This window comes from Lepidochelys kempii, chromosome 6, assembly GCF_965140285.1.
Source record: "Lepidochelys kempii isolate rLepKem1 chromosome 6, rLepKem1.hap1, whole genome shotgun sequence".
NCBI classification, from domain to species: Eukaryota; Metazoa; Chordata; order Testudines; family Cheloniidae; genus Lepidochelys; species Lepidochelys kempii.
In genome coordinates, this window is record NC_136385.1 from 84535658 (window position 1) to 84553514 (window position 17857).

At 39.9% G+C, this 17857-nt stretch overlaps 1 protein-coding gene across 7 annotated transcripts in view; it reads right to left on the bottom strand.

Annotated features, from left to right (window-relative positions):
• HEATR5A (HEAT repeat containing 5A) overlaps positions 1-11929 on the bottom strand; it is a 126501-nt gene extending 114572 nt beyond the window's left edge. For 2 of the 7 annotated variants that reach the window (XM_073348962.1, XM_073348957.2), the window contains exons 1-3: positions 11509-11831; positions 5816-6023; positions 1462-1694 (exon numbers count right to left, since the gene is read on the bottom strand). In XM_073348962.1, the coding sequence (XP_073205063.1) occupies positions 1462-1587 (126 nt within the window). In that variant the 5' untranslated portion in view covers positions 1588-1694; positions 5816-6023; positions 11509-11831. Of the gene's footprint in view, positions 1-1461; positions 1695-5815; positions 6024-10882; positions 11271-11508; positions 11839-11877 lie in introns of those variants that run through there. The other 5 variants (XM_073348959.2, XM_073348958.2, XM_073348964.1 and 2 more) reach the window with 5 other exon arrangements.
• Between the last annotated feature and the right edge of the window lie 5928 nt (positions 11930-17857).

A 17857-nucleotide genomic window follows, 5' to 3' on the forward strand; every position in this document is an offset into this window, starting at 1 on the left:
CAGTTAAACTAAAGCATGATTATCTTTAACTTCTCCCCAGATTGCTTTGTTTCAACTAGTTTGACATTCTCAATGTATAAAGTCAATTTTTTTACCCAGCTTTTCAACTGAATGGCAGACAGTCTGAAATATGTGAGCCAGTTATAGATTCTTACATCTACACTTTTCTCTAGTATTATTCCCAGGAATATTTTCAACAGCATCAGAGCAGCTGAATCCTTCTGACACAAAACTGTAATTTCTTCCTATTGGTTGTGTGTGTCATTCACCATCTCTCTTTAAAAAGATAAGATAATTCATAAGAGAACACACAAACAGTGCACCTTTCCAGAAAAACAACTATTGAAAATGTACACTGGGAAAAAACATTAACAGTTATTAAAAATATCAGAATTTAGTGAAAATATTTTCCTCTATTAGACTACAGTGTTGAGGTTAAAGGAAATATCAATTTGTGTATTCTCTCTTTAAAAGAGTAAGAAATGGTAACTTTACAATTTTACACTTTACAATTTTCCAACATAGTTACCCAAGTTCCTAAGTGACTACTATCTAGATCAATTTACTAGTAAGCTAGATCAGCGATGTATACCCTTTGGCTTTGGAGCCACATGCCGCATTTGGGACCCTGCACAAAGCTCTCAAAGTTCTATGTTTCTGTCAGAGATCTTTAGTCTAATCTTAGACAGAGCAAAAAAGTATATATCATACGGGCATTGCCATCTCACCGAACACACACAAGACAAGTCTAGCAGCCAGAGTTGGCAGGATCCCACCCCAACTCTTCCATCATTCAATAAGAAAAAGGGAACCAGAGAGGAAATATGTCAGATGGAGCTACAGAGAGCCACAAAATAATTATGCCATGATATGCTGACATTCTCCTGCAAGGACATGAAGCAACAATCACAACATCATATTGTAGTTATTTCTCCAACTACTTTTATTGATGAAGAGGCTCTCCAGCTCAAGGGTTACCACCACTGATCTACTGCCTAAACAGTAGCAGCAGTAATATTTATTCTATCACGTGGCCACTAAACAGACTTTTAATTCAACTTTTTTTCTGTGTATATACAGGAGATAAAACAAAAAAGCAGCAGCTCTCACACTGTTTTGATTAAAAAAAACACAACAGTACAGATATACAGAAATACAAAGAATACAAAAAGGCTGATCATTTAAACCTGTAAAATATGAAATCTTGTGAAATATTTTTTTCCACCAGATTCAAAGAGCTGTTTTACTGGAAGAGAACATAAATTCTCTGCAATGTTTTAAAAAGTTTTGTTTGCTTGAAGTTCAGTAAGAACATCACGTAGAAGATCTAAAATATTATCATCCAAGTAGATCTTTAAAATTAACCCTACCTATAGAACACCTAGTATAAGGAGTATGGGATATGGAGAAAAATAGTTCTCTCTGAGGAATATTATTTCTTTCCAATTATATTATACTTACCCTGCTAGTCACTGGTAAAAGTTTTTCCAAAAATCTCAACCATTCAAAAATGAACTCTGCCTTCTGAAATTCACCAAGCTGGTTATATGCCTCTTCATTAAGCAGTAAGCTGTGAGCCAGCTCCATTCCTTGAAATCTCTCTCCTCAAAGACTACAGATTAAGACACTCAGAGCTGTAGCTAATCAGGGTTCGCCTCATCAAACTCGAGTGACTGAATCAGAAGACTGAACTCCTAAAAAAGAGAAATCATACCACATTTCAATCTTAGCTTACTGATATTAACACTAATTTTCAGAGTAAAAGAGTAACCAATGCACATGGACACACATATTATTAAATATTTTATTTGGCTGCACTTGTTGATATTTATGCTCATGGAACTGACAGACTGATAGTACTCAAATAAATTTGTTAGTCTCTAAGGTGCCACAAGTACTCCCGTTCTTTTTGCAGATACAGACTAACACGGCTGCTACTGTGAAACCTAATATAACATGCTGATTAAAGACAGATATAGTACAGAATATGCCAGGTAAGCTTGCTCACAAAGCTATCAGTTCACCTACAAGTCTCTTTTGAAATTCCGGTACCTTGCTGAGCATCTGCTGAAAAATGATGGTCATTCAAGCCCAATTGTGACAAATTTTGTAATCTATAGTAAAGTTCACTGATCGGGCTCTAAAAATCATGGGATAAAAACAGAGATTAAAGCTCATGTTAATCTATGCCCTGGCTAGATATAAACCCCATTTCACATAAAGGCCTGGTGCATTACTCTACTAATATATCTATCCATAATATATAGGGACTTAATTTTATTCTTAAAGAAACTTCTGAGATGGTCTTTTTTAAAAAAATGTATTTTTACAAGTTAATTAATAAGAAATGAATTCAATACAACTTGCATCCAGATTCTTTGCTGCACCAGTCCTTCAAAAACTACATTTTGGGTCTAACCACCCTCCAAACATAATTAAAAACAAATTTAATAAAAAACAATTCTAAATATGTATTTGTTATCCTACAGGAATGTCACATAGGTTTTATAAGCAAAAATATAGGATTTGGTAAGAAATTTTGTATCTATCGCAAACAAAAATATTCTTTGAGCCTGCAGTAAAATGCTAGTGTCATATCTTAAACTCCAAAACAAATGATCCTTTCCAGAGGTCATTAAGACTGCTGAACATGCATTTCTTTCTATGCAGCAGCAATACTGTATTGTAAAATGATATATCAAGCAGCAAATGGGTAGCACAAAGGAATGCTAAATAATTTAGTGCTCAGCTTGTCATATGTACAGCAGCAGGTTATCTTTATTACCCTCAAACACGTTCTGCCCACCTCTTACTCCCTAAGGAAATTAGTCATATATAATTTATTATTTGAAATATACCTGAAATACCAGGCAGCTTGACAATGTACTACACTAGAAACTCACAGCCAAAATAAATATTTAAGTGGCTAACTATATATATATATAAATTGCTTATTTACATGTACTTTCACAGCTTGCTAGCATTCTTACTCTGTAAGTAGAGTATTCATATAAATTAATTTTATCCACTTTACATTTTTCTCTAACCTACATGAGCTAGAGGATTAAACTTTTCATTCCATATTTGGGCAAAGTTTCTTCTTTGTTATAGTGTGGAAATACTACACACAGTCTTTGTACAATCTCCTTAATTCTCATCCAGTGCATGTTTCTAGCTACGCTTTTGTAAATCACCTACCACAGTCAATTCCAAGTCATCTTAAAAGATGATTACAAGCTGCAGTTTTTTGCTAACCAAAAAGATCTCAAATTCAAATTTCTAGCGTCCTTTGCTTTGCAAAATCTGGCATCCCAAAATGGTCAAAGAAGATTCCCATGTATAAAAAAATTGTAAAAATACAAAAAAATAGTTAAGCTAAAGGGTAGCTTATTTTCATATATTAAACAATATATTAATAAAATGTATTTTGAAAAAAAATCTCTTCAAAGGAATAAAAAATAGATTCTTCTACCTGGGACTTCTTATCAAATGCAGCGTCACTCTGCAATGGAAATCCAGTCTCTCCCCCTTCGAGTCAGCTTGGATGAAGGATATCAAGAACCCTACTACTCAGCAATAAAATATGAAACCCAGAGCACATGAAGACCAAGAAATACTGCTCTACTCATGGAATACAACAACAAAAACCTAACTTCAGAAGTTCTGACTGTTACTTCTGGTTTCTATCTCAGAGCACCTACCAAAAATCACAACACTGAACAGCTCCTGCATAAAACATTCAAATGATCTGCACATTATTTCTTTGTATTCCACCTAAAATTTAATAAATTTCACTACAGTAGTTTATGACACAATCTCTTTTCTCTGTTTATGTTATATTCAACTTTTCAATTGTTTTTAACCCCCCACAAAAAGGGGAGGGGGGGGAGACCACAGCTAAAGTAATATCCTGGCTATGATTCTAGAAGGATATGCTCTTTGATTTCTTCATGGGACTTGCAAAAATAAACCCACACACAAAGAAATACGCATCTACATATAAGAAGTATTACAAATGCATATGATTATTTCAAAATCTTCAAACTGGTTTAATGTGCTAATGATAAAAGCAAAGAGGAACTGACGTATGAGTCAACAAAGAGGGTACTAGCAAAGATGACTAAGAGGTTTCTGAAGCATCTGTGAAGAATATAGTGGACTTTGACGCAAAAGATCAGGATGAGTGGATCTTTCCAGACTCCTGCTATCCCAAGGATAATTCTAACACTGGAATGAATGAATACTGTTTTAAACCCAAGAGGGTAGGAGACTTTTCACATTTTTTAGACACCAATGCTTTCCTTTCGTAATCAAAGCTTCCAAAACAATACATCCTGTGAGCCTTCCAAGACTTTTTTTTGGCTGAATTTATGAGCAGGTTCCCCTCACCTTAGGGTATCTACGACACCCTTCCTACAGACACCTCTAGTGTGCCTGCCACAACCTACCACTTATTCTGAACCTTCACAGCCTCTGGAAACTCCACTAACATGAAAAAGAAATCAGAAGAGGGTACTGATCTACGGCTTTCCAAGCAAGGAGAGTAGTGAAGAAATGTAATGTCTATTGCAACATGCTGGTGCTGGAGTCAGAAAGGAGCATGGATACAAAAATCAGGGATGGGGCAATGACATTCCACAGTGGGATGTCAACATATGGTGTAAGGAAAAGTTGGATCCTAATATTATTAATTATTTTTATTGTAGTCATGCTCAAAAGTGCTAGCCCACTTTCCAAATGTACGAAGAAACACCTCAACCCCATATAATATAAGGATACAAGTGTGTGTCCACATATGACACAGGTATACTTTTATGGCATTTCCTTAAGGTTGGGGGAATATCAAGGTTGTGATTTTGCTCAACCTGGAATTTAAAAATTTTGGGAAAAACCCACTGAGAAAAAAAAAATGAAGATTTTATTAAATGAAACAAGCTACATATGCAATTCACTTTGAAAGCATATTTATTCTTCAAACAAAAAAGGCACATGCAGGCCAAAGGAAAAAAGCTGGTTATTCTGTAAATAAAGACAGAATAACTGAGTCCCCCTAACGAGTTAGGTCTACTGTCCTCTTGTATTTGCTCCTAAATAACCATGTACATTTATCAACTTAGGGCCTGGGTTTGCAACTGGATTCATGCAGACAGCCTTTCAACTCTTCTGGTCAATGGGGTTCCTTAAGTTGTTTTTAATACAAAAGTGTTCTTTAAAATATCACTTTTAAGGATAGCTATTTCAAAGTTGTGGTATCCTAAACAAGAATCTTTAGTAAGTTAAAAAAAATAAATAATACATCAAGTCAGCAGGAGATCCAATCAGAAAATGTTGCTAAAAAACAAAACAAAAACTCACAAAATATATCTCCCAAACAGCTCTAGATCACAGCGTCATTCTAAATACGCTCTCTCTACCATGAGCTGTCAAGTTCGTTTTATAGTTACAACATCCTTGCAGAGTCATGAAGATTTACTAACCAAGGCAGAAAATATACCCACCCACCATTCATTACCATAGCAAAGATGTTAATGGAAAGACATTTTGTTTGTCAACTTGGCACGTAGAATTTTGCAAGGCTGAGTCAGAACATATTCCCAGAAGAAAAGTTCCTAGTGAATGGGCACCAGATTTATAAATTCCACAATTATTTCAGTGTGCAGAGTTTACAGCATCAAAACACCAAAAAAAATCAACAATAGGTCAGATTCCAGAACCCGACATCTTACATCAGCAAAGTGAAATACATTACTTGTTTATATTCTTCAAAAGAAAAAAGAATTGGTAAACCAGGGTCAGAGACATTTGGAGAAGTTACCTTTAGCAACTGAACAAGAACATCTGAATATTATTCGTTCCAGGGTTAGACTAAGCCACAGACAAGGTAAAATTCAAGAAAGGGCAGATAATGAGTCTCAGCTTTGGACTTTCATCTGTGGTGGAAAACCCACTTGTGCTGTAAACACATCCTTGCCGAAATAAGCACTCCAGATTTACCACTGATTACTGTCTTCCTCCAGATGTGACTGTGTAACAAGGATATTGACATTAATGAACTGCAATTTTCAATTACTAAGCAACAATGGCAATTTTATGATTTTTTTCCACAGATAGTTTTTATTTTTTCTGCTCAAAACAAATGAAACATCCCTACCAACCTCCCATACTCAAATATTGAGATTTTAATCATGGTCCACTATTCCAAGAGTGATCACTGATTAATAATGGGAACTAATAGACAGTGATTATTTTACAGTGTTTACAAATTTCCTTTCAGACCTGAAGGTTTTCTATTTATGAATAAAAAACATTTGATCACTCATTGCTGCCTTTCTCTGCGAAGTTGACAGTAATGACTCTTCATATTCAAGTAAGATTTGGGTGCCTAGATACTACATTCAGATAAAGATCTAGTAAATCATTATCTACTGCTTCTGCTTAGTAGTGAAAATTCAAAGCAAAGCATAAAAGCTGCAGTAACTTACTCATAATAAATATTACCCTACACATTATTTTCAGACAAATAATATTGAACATTAAGTTCTGAAACATGTATGCAATAAATTTGGTATAAAAATAAATATTCAATCAATAAACTGATGGACTCTCCCCTACATGCCTACCCCACATTCCAGCCATAATGAAAAATGGATGCTAACCTGAAACTAATCATATATTTTGTAAGCTAGACAATCAAAATCAACCTAGCCAGGCTACCAAAAACAAAACAAACAACCACAACAACCTGCCAAAATCAAAACGCCACTCAAATTATCTAATAGCAAGTATCTGTTCACCAGTGCAAGGTCTTGGGAAGTCCAAAGTAGAAATATTTTAACTAGTTTGCAGTAACATTTTTCTTCTTAAAGCTTTAGGTTCTCTAACACTAATCTAAGAAATGTAACCAATATATTGGGTCTTCCGACCTCAGGCGTTTAGTCTGTGATCATTAACAGTTCTAATCAATTTTATTCCTGCAGGGTTGTTGTAAAAGTTTAATAGGGTGATCGTTACTTCTTAGCCAACTGCATGACAAGACAATCAATGCTCAAACCTAATTTAAGCACTTAAAGATACTTATCTATAAAGTCTTCAAAACAGAAACACTGCTTCTATGTGACTTCTCAACCTTTTTCATCAAAATAAAAATTGGGTGGAGTGTGTTTATACTCATCTTATAGGTCAAAATATGTGCTAACAGGACAATTTCATTGAGGTTGTATGACTGTTAACTGACAGCAGATGCTGTCCCAAATTTTTTAACTAAATACATCAAAGCATGTATTCTGATTTTAGTCTCAAACATTATCTACCAGACCAAAATCCAAACAGATTCAGAGTCCAATCCTGCCCTCTCTGCAAATACCAAACTCCTGCAGACTTCAAAGGGAGATTAGATTGCACAAGGAATGCAGGACTGCATCCTTAGGTAGCCAAGAGTGTGACATAATATAATATAAATAGGATTCAACCAGTTTAAATATTTAACAAAGGATAGAATTCTAACACATCAATAAGAAGTAGATCTTGCTGATTTAAATGACAAATACAACATCCTAGCTGCTAAAACAATTTGAAATTTAAACATGGACAACACTGCATTTAAACAGACCTATCCCAACGCTATACACATTTTTGATGAGTCTAAACAAAGTCAGAGCAAACTCAGATTGCTCAAAATGGTATGACAACAATTACCCACCTATGTACAGAAAAAGCATCCAAGACAAAAAAATCTGATTAAACACCAGCAATAAGGTAAAGCAAAAATAAATAAAGAATGACTGCAAGGAAAGCTCTAAATATTTAGTTTTTATCCCACTGACTTCTCTTTCCTTAATATCACGTGGGAGGTGTCAGTGTCCTCAGCATTATGCTTTCTAACCAGCAATGCTGTGCCTTTTCTCTGTAGACAAAACCTTAAAATTCTCACTGCACAGAACCACAAAATGTAATTACAGACTGCTGCTGCTATGGCTGGATATGCATTGGCCTGTCCAAGTATGGTCTGTTTTCAGAGCTTTGTGATTCATTCTTGCTCTCTCATTCAATAGCTAAATGGGTGAATTTAATGTATGCTTCCACTCAATCAAACAAATATAAGAAATGAAATAAAATGTTTAGTAAAGGTTAATATTTTGAGTATTTCAGCATCAGTAGAAAAATCAAAACAACAGTATGAAATCAACTTTAAAGAAAAAGTCACCTATATGGATTCTGAACATTTCAAAACAGATCAGAGGCACCATATACTGAAAAAATTAATTCTTTTATGCTTTGTGTTACTGAGTATATACCCCATAAGACCTCAAAAAGGCTCTGATGTTGCAAACACTTACACACATGCTTGATTTGATGCATGAGTAGTACTATAGTCACATGCATGAAGTTAAACACACATAGAACTGTTTGCAGGATCAGGACCTAAGATTCTCAAATACCATATTTACTTCTACCAAAATCATTCAGGACTTCACACCTCTAAGTTAAAGGTGCTGTATTCTAGGCTCCAACTGTATTGGGATATGATTGTTTCTCAACAACCGGTGTGTGGAGCAGACACGGTCCCTGAGATTTCCCTGACACAGTTTAGGAAGGCAGCAAGCTGGTCCCTGGTATCAAAAAGATTGAAAAACATAATATACTGTCCAGCAATGGGACTCCTCACAAATGCTGTCAATGGGACTCTGCAGGGGCCTGTCCTATCACATCACAATGCAAGATCAGGACTCTAGTCAATACTACGCATCACTTGATTCTCTAGAAATTGAAAATAACTGCTTCGTAAAGAAGATTCTAGAACAGCTCAAAGCAGATATAGCTGTACACAGATTTGAAATGTTGGCACAATGGCCACATAAACTAGCTAATTATCCAAATATTTTATTGGCCCTAAAGCAAATATTTAATTTAGGATTCAAACACAAGTATACAAAATATCTCTAGACTTAACATCATAGCAATGAATTAACACAATTCTTAAAGAAAAGAAAGAGAACTATCAATTAATAAATTAAAAACTGGAACAATCCAGCATTTCTACACAACTTATTTCTGATTAAATACAGCTCATTATAAATACTTAAACATGACAAATCACAAGACAGACATATGTCCTGATTGTTTATATCTATCTTTATGAAAATGGCAAAACAATTTTTGCCATAGGTTCAGCATTTACAACTTAAAAGATCTAAATAACCAAAAGCATTTTATCCCCCAATAAAAATAAAATCCAACCAAATTTAAAGAAATCATAGAATCATAGAATATCAGGGTTGGAAGGGACCTCAGAAGGTCATCTAGTCCAACCCCCTGCTCAAAGCAGGACCAATCCCCAATTTTTGCCCCGATCCCAAATGGCCCCCTCAAGGATTGAACTCACAATCCTGGGTTTAGCAGGCCAATGCTCAAACCACTGAGCTATCCCTCCCCCGATATTTAAAAACAAAACAGTTATTTACTTAAGACTTGGATAATTGCAGCTTCATATTGTGGAAGCATCAAAAAGAAAGCAAATACCCTTAAATCTACACATTGACACTTTCTAATCCCTTCCTGCATATCACAACCTTATTATCTAAGTCCCCCCCTCCCCCCCACAAACAATCTCATCACTGTAGCCTTGACTACACTAGGGTTTTAGGAATTTCTCCCCTTCTCCAAAATTCATACTATCACCACACAGGTAAAGCTCCACAAACTGAAGAAATATTAGGAGCCCTTGTACAGAACTCTGGCATCACTTAGACCTGCCCTGGGCAAGACTGGACGAGGTTCTCAAAACGCCAGCAACTGCAGGAGCCTTGTCTATACTAGCACTTCCAATGCTGCTACCCCCAATGGCATATTTTTAAAAAGCCAAAATAAACACTCCCAAATCCTAGCATACTCACATCATGGGGGTGTTTGTCTTTTGCAGCGCCTGTTATCTGTAACAGCCTACCTATAACAAAACAGGGCATCAACCTCATCTACTCCACATTCTGTTTCAATTTCAAGTAAAAACCTATTCTTTTCTGCCAATACCTCTTTCTTTCTCGAGCCCTCTGTATTACTTACCTGCATAAAAGCATTTTGGGATTCAGTACACGTGAAAGTAGGAATAGAAAATAAAGTAGCACGGTCTCTCCCGTGAAATGACACTTCTATCCTCCTCCCTTTAGTGAAACTAATCCAGAAAAAGCTCGGAAACCCCGGAAAACTATCCAGCAAAGAATGAGCTTAATTTCATTTTCTTTCTGCTCTGTGGTTAGAATTTCACACATACAGAGATGACTATCTGTCAAGTCAGTCTAAGCAGTCTTATCAGCAGTAACTATAAGGGGAAGAGGAGTTAGGTTTATTTCTCTCTGCTTTTCACTGTTGATAAATAAATACGGTTATTGATGTGACAGACCATCAGACTGCCTTGGTCAAGGGTTCTCAAAAAGGGGTCAGGACCCCTCAGGGGGTCGTGAGGTTATTACATGGGGGGGGTCGCAAGCTGTCAGCCTTCACCCCAAACCGTGCTTTGCCGCCAGCACTTATAATAGCGTTAAATATAAAAAAGTGGTTTTAGTTTATAGGGGGGAGGGGGTCGCACTCAGAGGCTAGCTGTGTGAAAGGGGTCACCAGTACAAAAGTTTGAGAACCACTAGCTTAGGTTCTTCTGTGTGGAGCAGCAAGGCTCTGGGCACGCAAGTTCCGAATCCCAGCAAGACAGACACTTTTCCCCAAAGAAATACATAAGCCAGCTCTGCCACTCTTGTCCTTTTCTCCGACATGGGTGTGGAGGTCGAGCATGACTTCACCGCCTCCACTTATCACCCATGCCCTGAGCTTGGAAAGAAAGAGCAGGTAAAAGGTCTAGGAAAAGCTCCTGGACCCTTTTCATCGCCCTCACCTTTACAGAGGTTCCTGACAGGATCTGATCACTCTTTGAAGTCGAGACATCCTTCTACCTTCCTGGGCCCAGGAAAGCTGGCCGGAGTTCAACACACTTTTTTAGCATCACCTCACCCCTCCCGACCAAGAACCGCCAGCTGCCTCTCACAACAGGTCGCCGGCCCCCTTCAACTCCGTCCCCAACCCATGGGGGGCGGGCGGGGGACGGGGGTGGCAGAGTTCCTGGCCCCTTCAGACCCCCCCATACCCCAGCCTAGGGGGAGGGGCTGACAGAGCTCCTGCCCCTCTCAGCCCCCCATACCCCAGCCTGGGGGGAGGGGCTGGCAGAGCTCCTGCCCCTCTCAGCCCCCCATACCCCAGCGTGGGCGGGGGAGGGGCTGGCAGAGCTCCTGCCCCTCTCAGCCCCCCATACCCCAGCCTGGGGGGAGGGGCTGGCAGAGCTCCTGCCCCTCTCAGCCCCCCATACCCCAGCCTGGGGGGAGGGGCTGGCAGAGCTCCTGCCCCTCTCAGCCCCCCATACCCCAGCCTGGGGGGAGGGGCTGGCAGAGCTCCTGCCCCTCTCAGCCCCCCATACCCCAGCGTGGGCGGGGGAGGGGCTGGCAGAGCTCCGCCGGCTCGGGTTACCTGGCCCGCACGGAGCTAACTGGCGAGTCTCCCGTTCCGGATCCGCAGGGCGAGGTGCCGCCGTGCTGCCGGGAAAAGCCGCGGCTCCGGCCGGCTTCCTCCAGCGCCGGAGGCGACGCCAATCCACAGGCCGGGCTGCAGGGAGGCGGGGGAGGGAGGCGCGGCTCAGGGCCGTGCAATCGGGTCCGGAGCCATCGAGCGCCCGCTGTGGCAGGCGCGGCCTCGCTGCTCCGCGGCAGAGCCGGGCGTGGGGGAGCTGCCGGGGCTCCCCCTGCGCACTGGGATGCTCAGCACCGCGCCGGCCCGGGGCCGCGGGCCTTGGCATCATCCCTACCTGGACCCCTGCAGCGCTGCTCCCCGGCCACTAACCTCCGCACGGCCCCAGTCCGGCCGCATGAAAGGCGGGACGGCCCTGGGGTGGAAGTCCTGCCGCCGAACTGAGGGAGACAGCGACGCCCCAGTGAGGCGTGGCCCGATCCCCGGGGCTAAGGGTCTGGTACCATGAGGATGCCGTAGTTAGGAGTCCGTAGCTGCTTTAAAAATACAATGTCGCTTTAATTTTAAAAAGAAAAGGAGGACTTGTGGAGACTAACCACCTTAGTCTCTGAGGTGCCACAAGTCCTCCTTTTCTTTTTGCGAATACAGACTAACACGGCTGTTACTCTGAAGCGTTAATTTTACTTAATCTGGTGAGTTTTAACCCGCCCCATCTTTCTTTTACGGGGGGGACGACAGTCCTACTGTCCAATAAAATGTCTCATGCACCCAGTGTACAACAACGGGTGGTTCAAAAGAGGAGGTTTTGGAGTAGAAGTGGTGGGATTGGGACAGAATTGTATTTGGTATGGCTGGGAACACTCTGGGGCAGAGACGCATAGCAGTTTGCTTACGGGAGTGGTAAGAGGTGTCTCCTGTACAGATTCCGTTTTACAAGCACCTCTGAGATGCAGCTACCTTTGGGATGGAGAGTGTCCTGCAACTGGCCCACAGCACACTGCAAATAGTGTAGGGAAAGGAACAGACAGGACCTTGTTGTCACGGTCTTATTCAAAACCCCATCATATATTAACTACTTAATACTCAATTTAGCTACTTCAAAATGCTGAAGACCTCAGGTGGCCCTGTTGGAATATGAACCTATGATTCCAGCCAGTACTACATCATTTTCAGACCTGAAACTTAAGACGTCCTTTATTGTGTTTTCTAACAGTGCCTAGCACAAGGACCTTTTAAAAACTTAAGTATAAAGAGGTAAATAGCAAGGTCCCCCCAAGGAGCTGTACTCAGACCTGTGCTGTTTAACATATTGAGAAGTGATCTGGAAAAGGGGGCAAACCGTGAGATGGCAAAGTTTGCAGATGACACTAAACTACTCATTATTGCAGAGTGCTACAAAGGGAGCTCACAAAACTGAGTGATGAGGCAATAAAATGGCAGATGAAATTCAATGTTGATAAAAATTATTGTACTTTTATATATACAAAACGATGGGTTATAAATTAGATGTTACCACTCAAGAAAGAGCTCTGTTACATAGTTCTGTGGAAACATCTGCTCAGTGTGCAGTGATAGTCAAAAACGCTAACAATGTTAGGAACTATTAGGAAAGGATAAGATAAGAAGACAGAAAAGATCATACTGCCACTATATAATTTCACGGTATCCCACACCTTGAATACTATCTACAGTTCTGGTTGCCCCATCTCAAAAAACATATATTAGAATTAGAAAGGGTACAGACAAGAGCAACACAGATTATTAGGGATATGGAACAGTTTCCACATGGAAAAATTAAAAAGACCGGGACTGTTCAGATTAAAAAGGGGGGATATGAGAGAGGTGTATAAAGTCATGAATGGTCTGGAGAAAGTGGATAGGGAAGTGTTATTGACCCCTTCACATACTACAAGAATCAGGGCCAATGAAATTAATAGGCAGCAGGTTTAAAACTAACATAAGGAAGTATTTCTTCACATAGTGCACAGTCAAACTGTGTAATTTGTTGCCAGAGAATGTTGTGAAGTCCAAAACTATAACTGCGTTCTAAAAAGAAATAAGGAGGATAGTGTGACACTGCATAAAAAGGAATTTGATCATCTACACGAGTATTGTCACCACCGTTACATAATTGCACTAAATCTTGTACAAAATATGCCATGTAAGGTATCTGTGGAGAAGTTGTGATCTGTTGAACAGTGCTATCTTGTTGAAATGTGTATTTCACCATTGTGTATGAAGTTATGAAATTTTACTGTATGCTTATTACTAAATGTGTTCCTGGGTAACACCCACAAGACAGATTTACATGAAGACTAGCCAGCCATGTGCTGATGGGCCATTAAGGAGAATCAACTCTTCCAGTGGGCCTCTCCCAAGGACACCTCAGAGAGCATATGGACAATGGATGCCCCATGACTCAGCAGGGCAGGTGGAATATGTGATGCATAGCTCCATGTTTGAGCCAGTACTTTTCCATGCACATGGACTGGGGGCAGGGGTGAAAGTAAGGCAGGACAGCGTACTGGTAACAAGTAGCTGCCAGTAACGGCCTGTACCACTGACTTTAAAGCGCTGCCAGCAGGGCTGCCAATAGGGGGGCACAAAAGGGGCAGCAATGACCCAGCAGAGTCGCCACTGGGGGGCACAAAAGGGGCACCGCTTACAGGGGGAGAGGAGGGAAAGAAGTAGCTGTCCTGGGGCTGCAATTTAAAAGGGCCTGGGGCCCTGTAGTGGCAGTGGCTGCCGGAGCCCCGGGCCCTTTAAATCACTGCTGGAGCCCTGGGCAGTGCAGGCCAGGCAGTGCAGATGGGCTGGCTGGGGGACACTGCCCCCAGCCCCCCCCCCTTCCAGAGCAGCCCCATACCGGTAAGAGCTCAGTTTTAGTTTCACCCCTGACTGGGGGTATAAACTGGAAACAGTGACATCACCTCCTTTCCTCACTACTGCCCCACTACTCCCCCTTGTCTCTGGACTATGATTTCTAACAAGGTGAGCTTTGAAAAATGGACTGAGGACCCCCATCTTTTGGGTGTACCAGAGAGACTTATTAAAAGCTAGCAGATTTAACTTCACTGCTCTTACCCTGATCCACAGACTCTGAAATCATCTGTAATGTATATGATTCACTTTAACCTTTTAGAGTAACAGCCGTGTTAGTCTGTATTCGCAAAAAGAAAAGGAGTACTTGTGGCACCTTAGAGACTAACCAATTTATTTGAGCATGAGATTGAAGTGTTCTCCGACTGGTTTATGAATGTTATAATTCAGGGGACACCATCACAGGGCCTAATAACATCAGCCACACTATCAGAGGCTCGTATACCTGCACATCCACCAATGTGATATATGCCATCATGTGCCAGCAATGCCCCTCTGCCATGTACATTGGTCAAACTGGACAGTCTCTACGTAAAAGAATAAATGGACACAAATCAGATGTCAAGAATTATAACATTCATAAACCAGTCGGAGAACACTTCAATCTCTCTGGTCACGCGATCACAGACATGAAGGTCGCTATCTTAAAACAAAAAAACTTCAAATCCAGACTCCAGCGAGAAACTGCTGAATTGGAATTCATTTGCAAATTGGATACTATTAATTTAGGCTTAAATAGAGACTGGGAGTGGCTAAGTCATTATGCAAGGTAGCCTATTTCCTCTTGTTTTTTCCTACCCCTCCCCCCCACAGATGTTCTGGTTTAACTTGGATTTAAACTTGGAGAGTGGTCAGTTTGGATGAGCTATTACCAGCAGGAGAGTGAGTTTGTGTGTGTATGGGGGTGGGGGGGATGTGAGAAAACCTGGATTTGTGCTGGAAATGGCCCACCTTAATTATGCACATTGTAGGGAGAATGGTCACTTTGGATGAGCTATTACCAGCAGGATAGTGAGTTTGTGTGTGTGGTTTTTGGGAGGGGGGTGAGGGGGTGAGAGAACCTGGATTTGTGCAGGAAATGGCCCAACTTTATTATCATGCACATTGTGTAAAGAGTTGTCACTTTGGATGGGCTATCACCAGCAGGAGAGTGAATTTGTGTGGGGGGGTGGAGGGTGAGAAAACCTGGATTTGTGCTGGAAATGGCCCACCTGATGATCACTTTAGATAAGCTATTACCAGCAGGACAGTGGGGTGGGAGGAGGTATTTTTTCATATTCTCTGTGTATAAATAAAGTCTGCTGCAGTTTCCACGGCATGCATCCGATGAAGTGAGCTGTAGCTCACGAAAGCTCATGCTCAAATAAATTGGTTAGTCTCTAAGGTGCCACAAGTACTCCTTTTCTTTTAACCTTTTAATAACTCTCTTCTGTTTTCACATTAATAAACCTTTAGTTTTAGTTTACTAAAGGATTGGCTGCCAGCATGGTTTTTGGGTGGGATCCTGAAGTATATTTTGACCTGGGGTGAGTGGCTGGTTCTTTGGGACTGGAAGACCCTAATGTGAGATGAATTTTGGTTTTAATCGTCTTTCATCGTACAGTTTGGTTTGTCTGGGTGGAGCATGAGGGGCTGGAGGGCCTGAAGGGGACCATCTGTGGCTTCATAACAACTAGTATAGCAATTTGGAAGTACACATTTGTTACTGATTTGGTTAAGTTTTGTGATAGAATATACCACCTGTTTGGGGTACATGCCCTATTTTCTGGCAGTCTGACCTGAAACTGGCGGCATGACAGATAGGTCCATCAATGACTATTACCCAAGATGGTCAGGGATGCAACCCATGCTCTGGATGTCCCGAAACCTCTCATTGCCAGAAGCTGTGGCTGGACAGCAGGGGATGGATTACTCAATAATTGCCCTGTTCTTTTCATTCCCTCTGAAGCATCTGGCACATGCCACTGTTGAAATACAGGATAATGAGCTAGATGGACTATTGGTCTGACCCAGTGTGGCCATTCTTATGTTAGAGAATCTGAGCTACTGAGTTAATCCAATTTGTAGTTATTACTCATAATGGTCAGCTAACTATGGCTCTTTAACGTGAAAGGTTTTTTGCTAAATTTGTAAACAGAGAATTTAGCATGTGCTAATATTGCCTGTAGATTTTATCTTAATCCTTCTCAGGAAAAAATTGGTATTCTAGATGTAATTTATAAACATTTTAATATCATATTACTATAAAATTTAAAAACAATTAAAATTATATCTGTTTACTACATGTGAATTCAGTTTTCCTTTATTCACCCTTTATTCCTGACCATAGGAGTCATGGGAATGCCATATTCAGATTACAAATTACAGATTACAAATACAGATTACAAATAAAGATTGGATTTGTATGTGAAGGACCTTATTAAGAAGCTTCTAGTGATATTCAGATTAGTTAATGTAACAAAGGACTGAAAGTAAATTGCAGTGAACAAGAACATTAATTATATGTTCCATTACTTACCCTATTTTTATATAAATGTGTTGAATGATTTAAAAAAGTTTCAGTCCAATCCTGCAAACCTAAATCACAGGAGTAGTCTTTACAAAATCAAATAATCCCATTGAGCTAAATTCTCTTATTTATATCAGTGTTAAATCCAGAATAACTCCCCCAAAATTTGTGGAGTTACACCAAGGCAATAGAACAAAAGAATTTGGTTCCTTAACTTCTGTTGGACTATTCATGTATGTATGAGTAAGGGTTGCAGGGCTGGGACCTTTATTTAAAGAGGATTAAACATTATGAAACAGTAATACGTTTAAACAAAATAAAATTCAATTACCTTTTAAAATCTTAAAGAAATAATGTCATAGCAGGTAAATTAACAGATTAAAAATGTTAATTGCAAAAATTAAGCAAAACTATTACATTACCTGTTAAATATTCGCACGTAGTCATACCTGAGGATCTGAACTTGCAAACCGTTAAGGCAAGTGAGTAACTTTACTCATGAAAGTATTATATTCTTATGTTTATGTTCTTCAGTAAGCCCATGGCTTCAAAATAAGTAAAATTACTCATGTGTCTAAGTGTCTTTAGGGTCATAAAGACCCTTTTGGTCATTACAGTCTAGTCTAGCCTAACTTTTTCGGAGGCTATATGTCTTGTGGGGGTTATTTTTTTAAAATTAAAAATTTTAAAATATGATTGCTTATTTATTGTTTTAAAAGACTTTTTTTCAATGCAGTTGCTAATTTTTTGTACAACTGCAGCAAAATAAAATGTATGAGCTCCCTCTGCTGAGCAGTGATCACTGTTTCTGCAGTTGTGCACTCTTTGGCTAACATGTAGGCTGAGAAGTAAACAAATATTTCCTAGATACGTCCTTTCATATTAGAAACAATAATAAAATAAATATATCGGATTGAAAGCATGAAGGAAGCAATTGTACTCTTAAGAAAGTGGTACAAACAT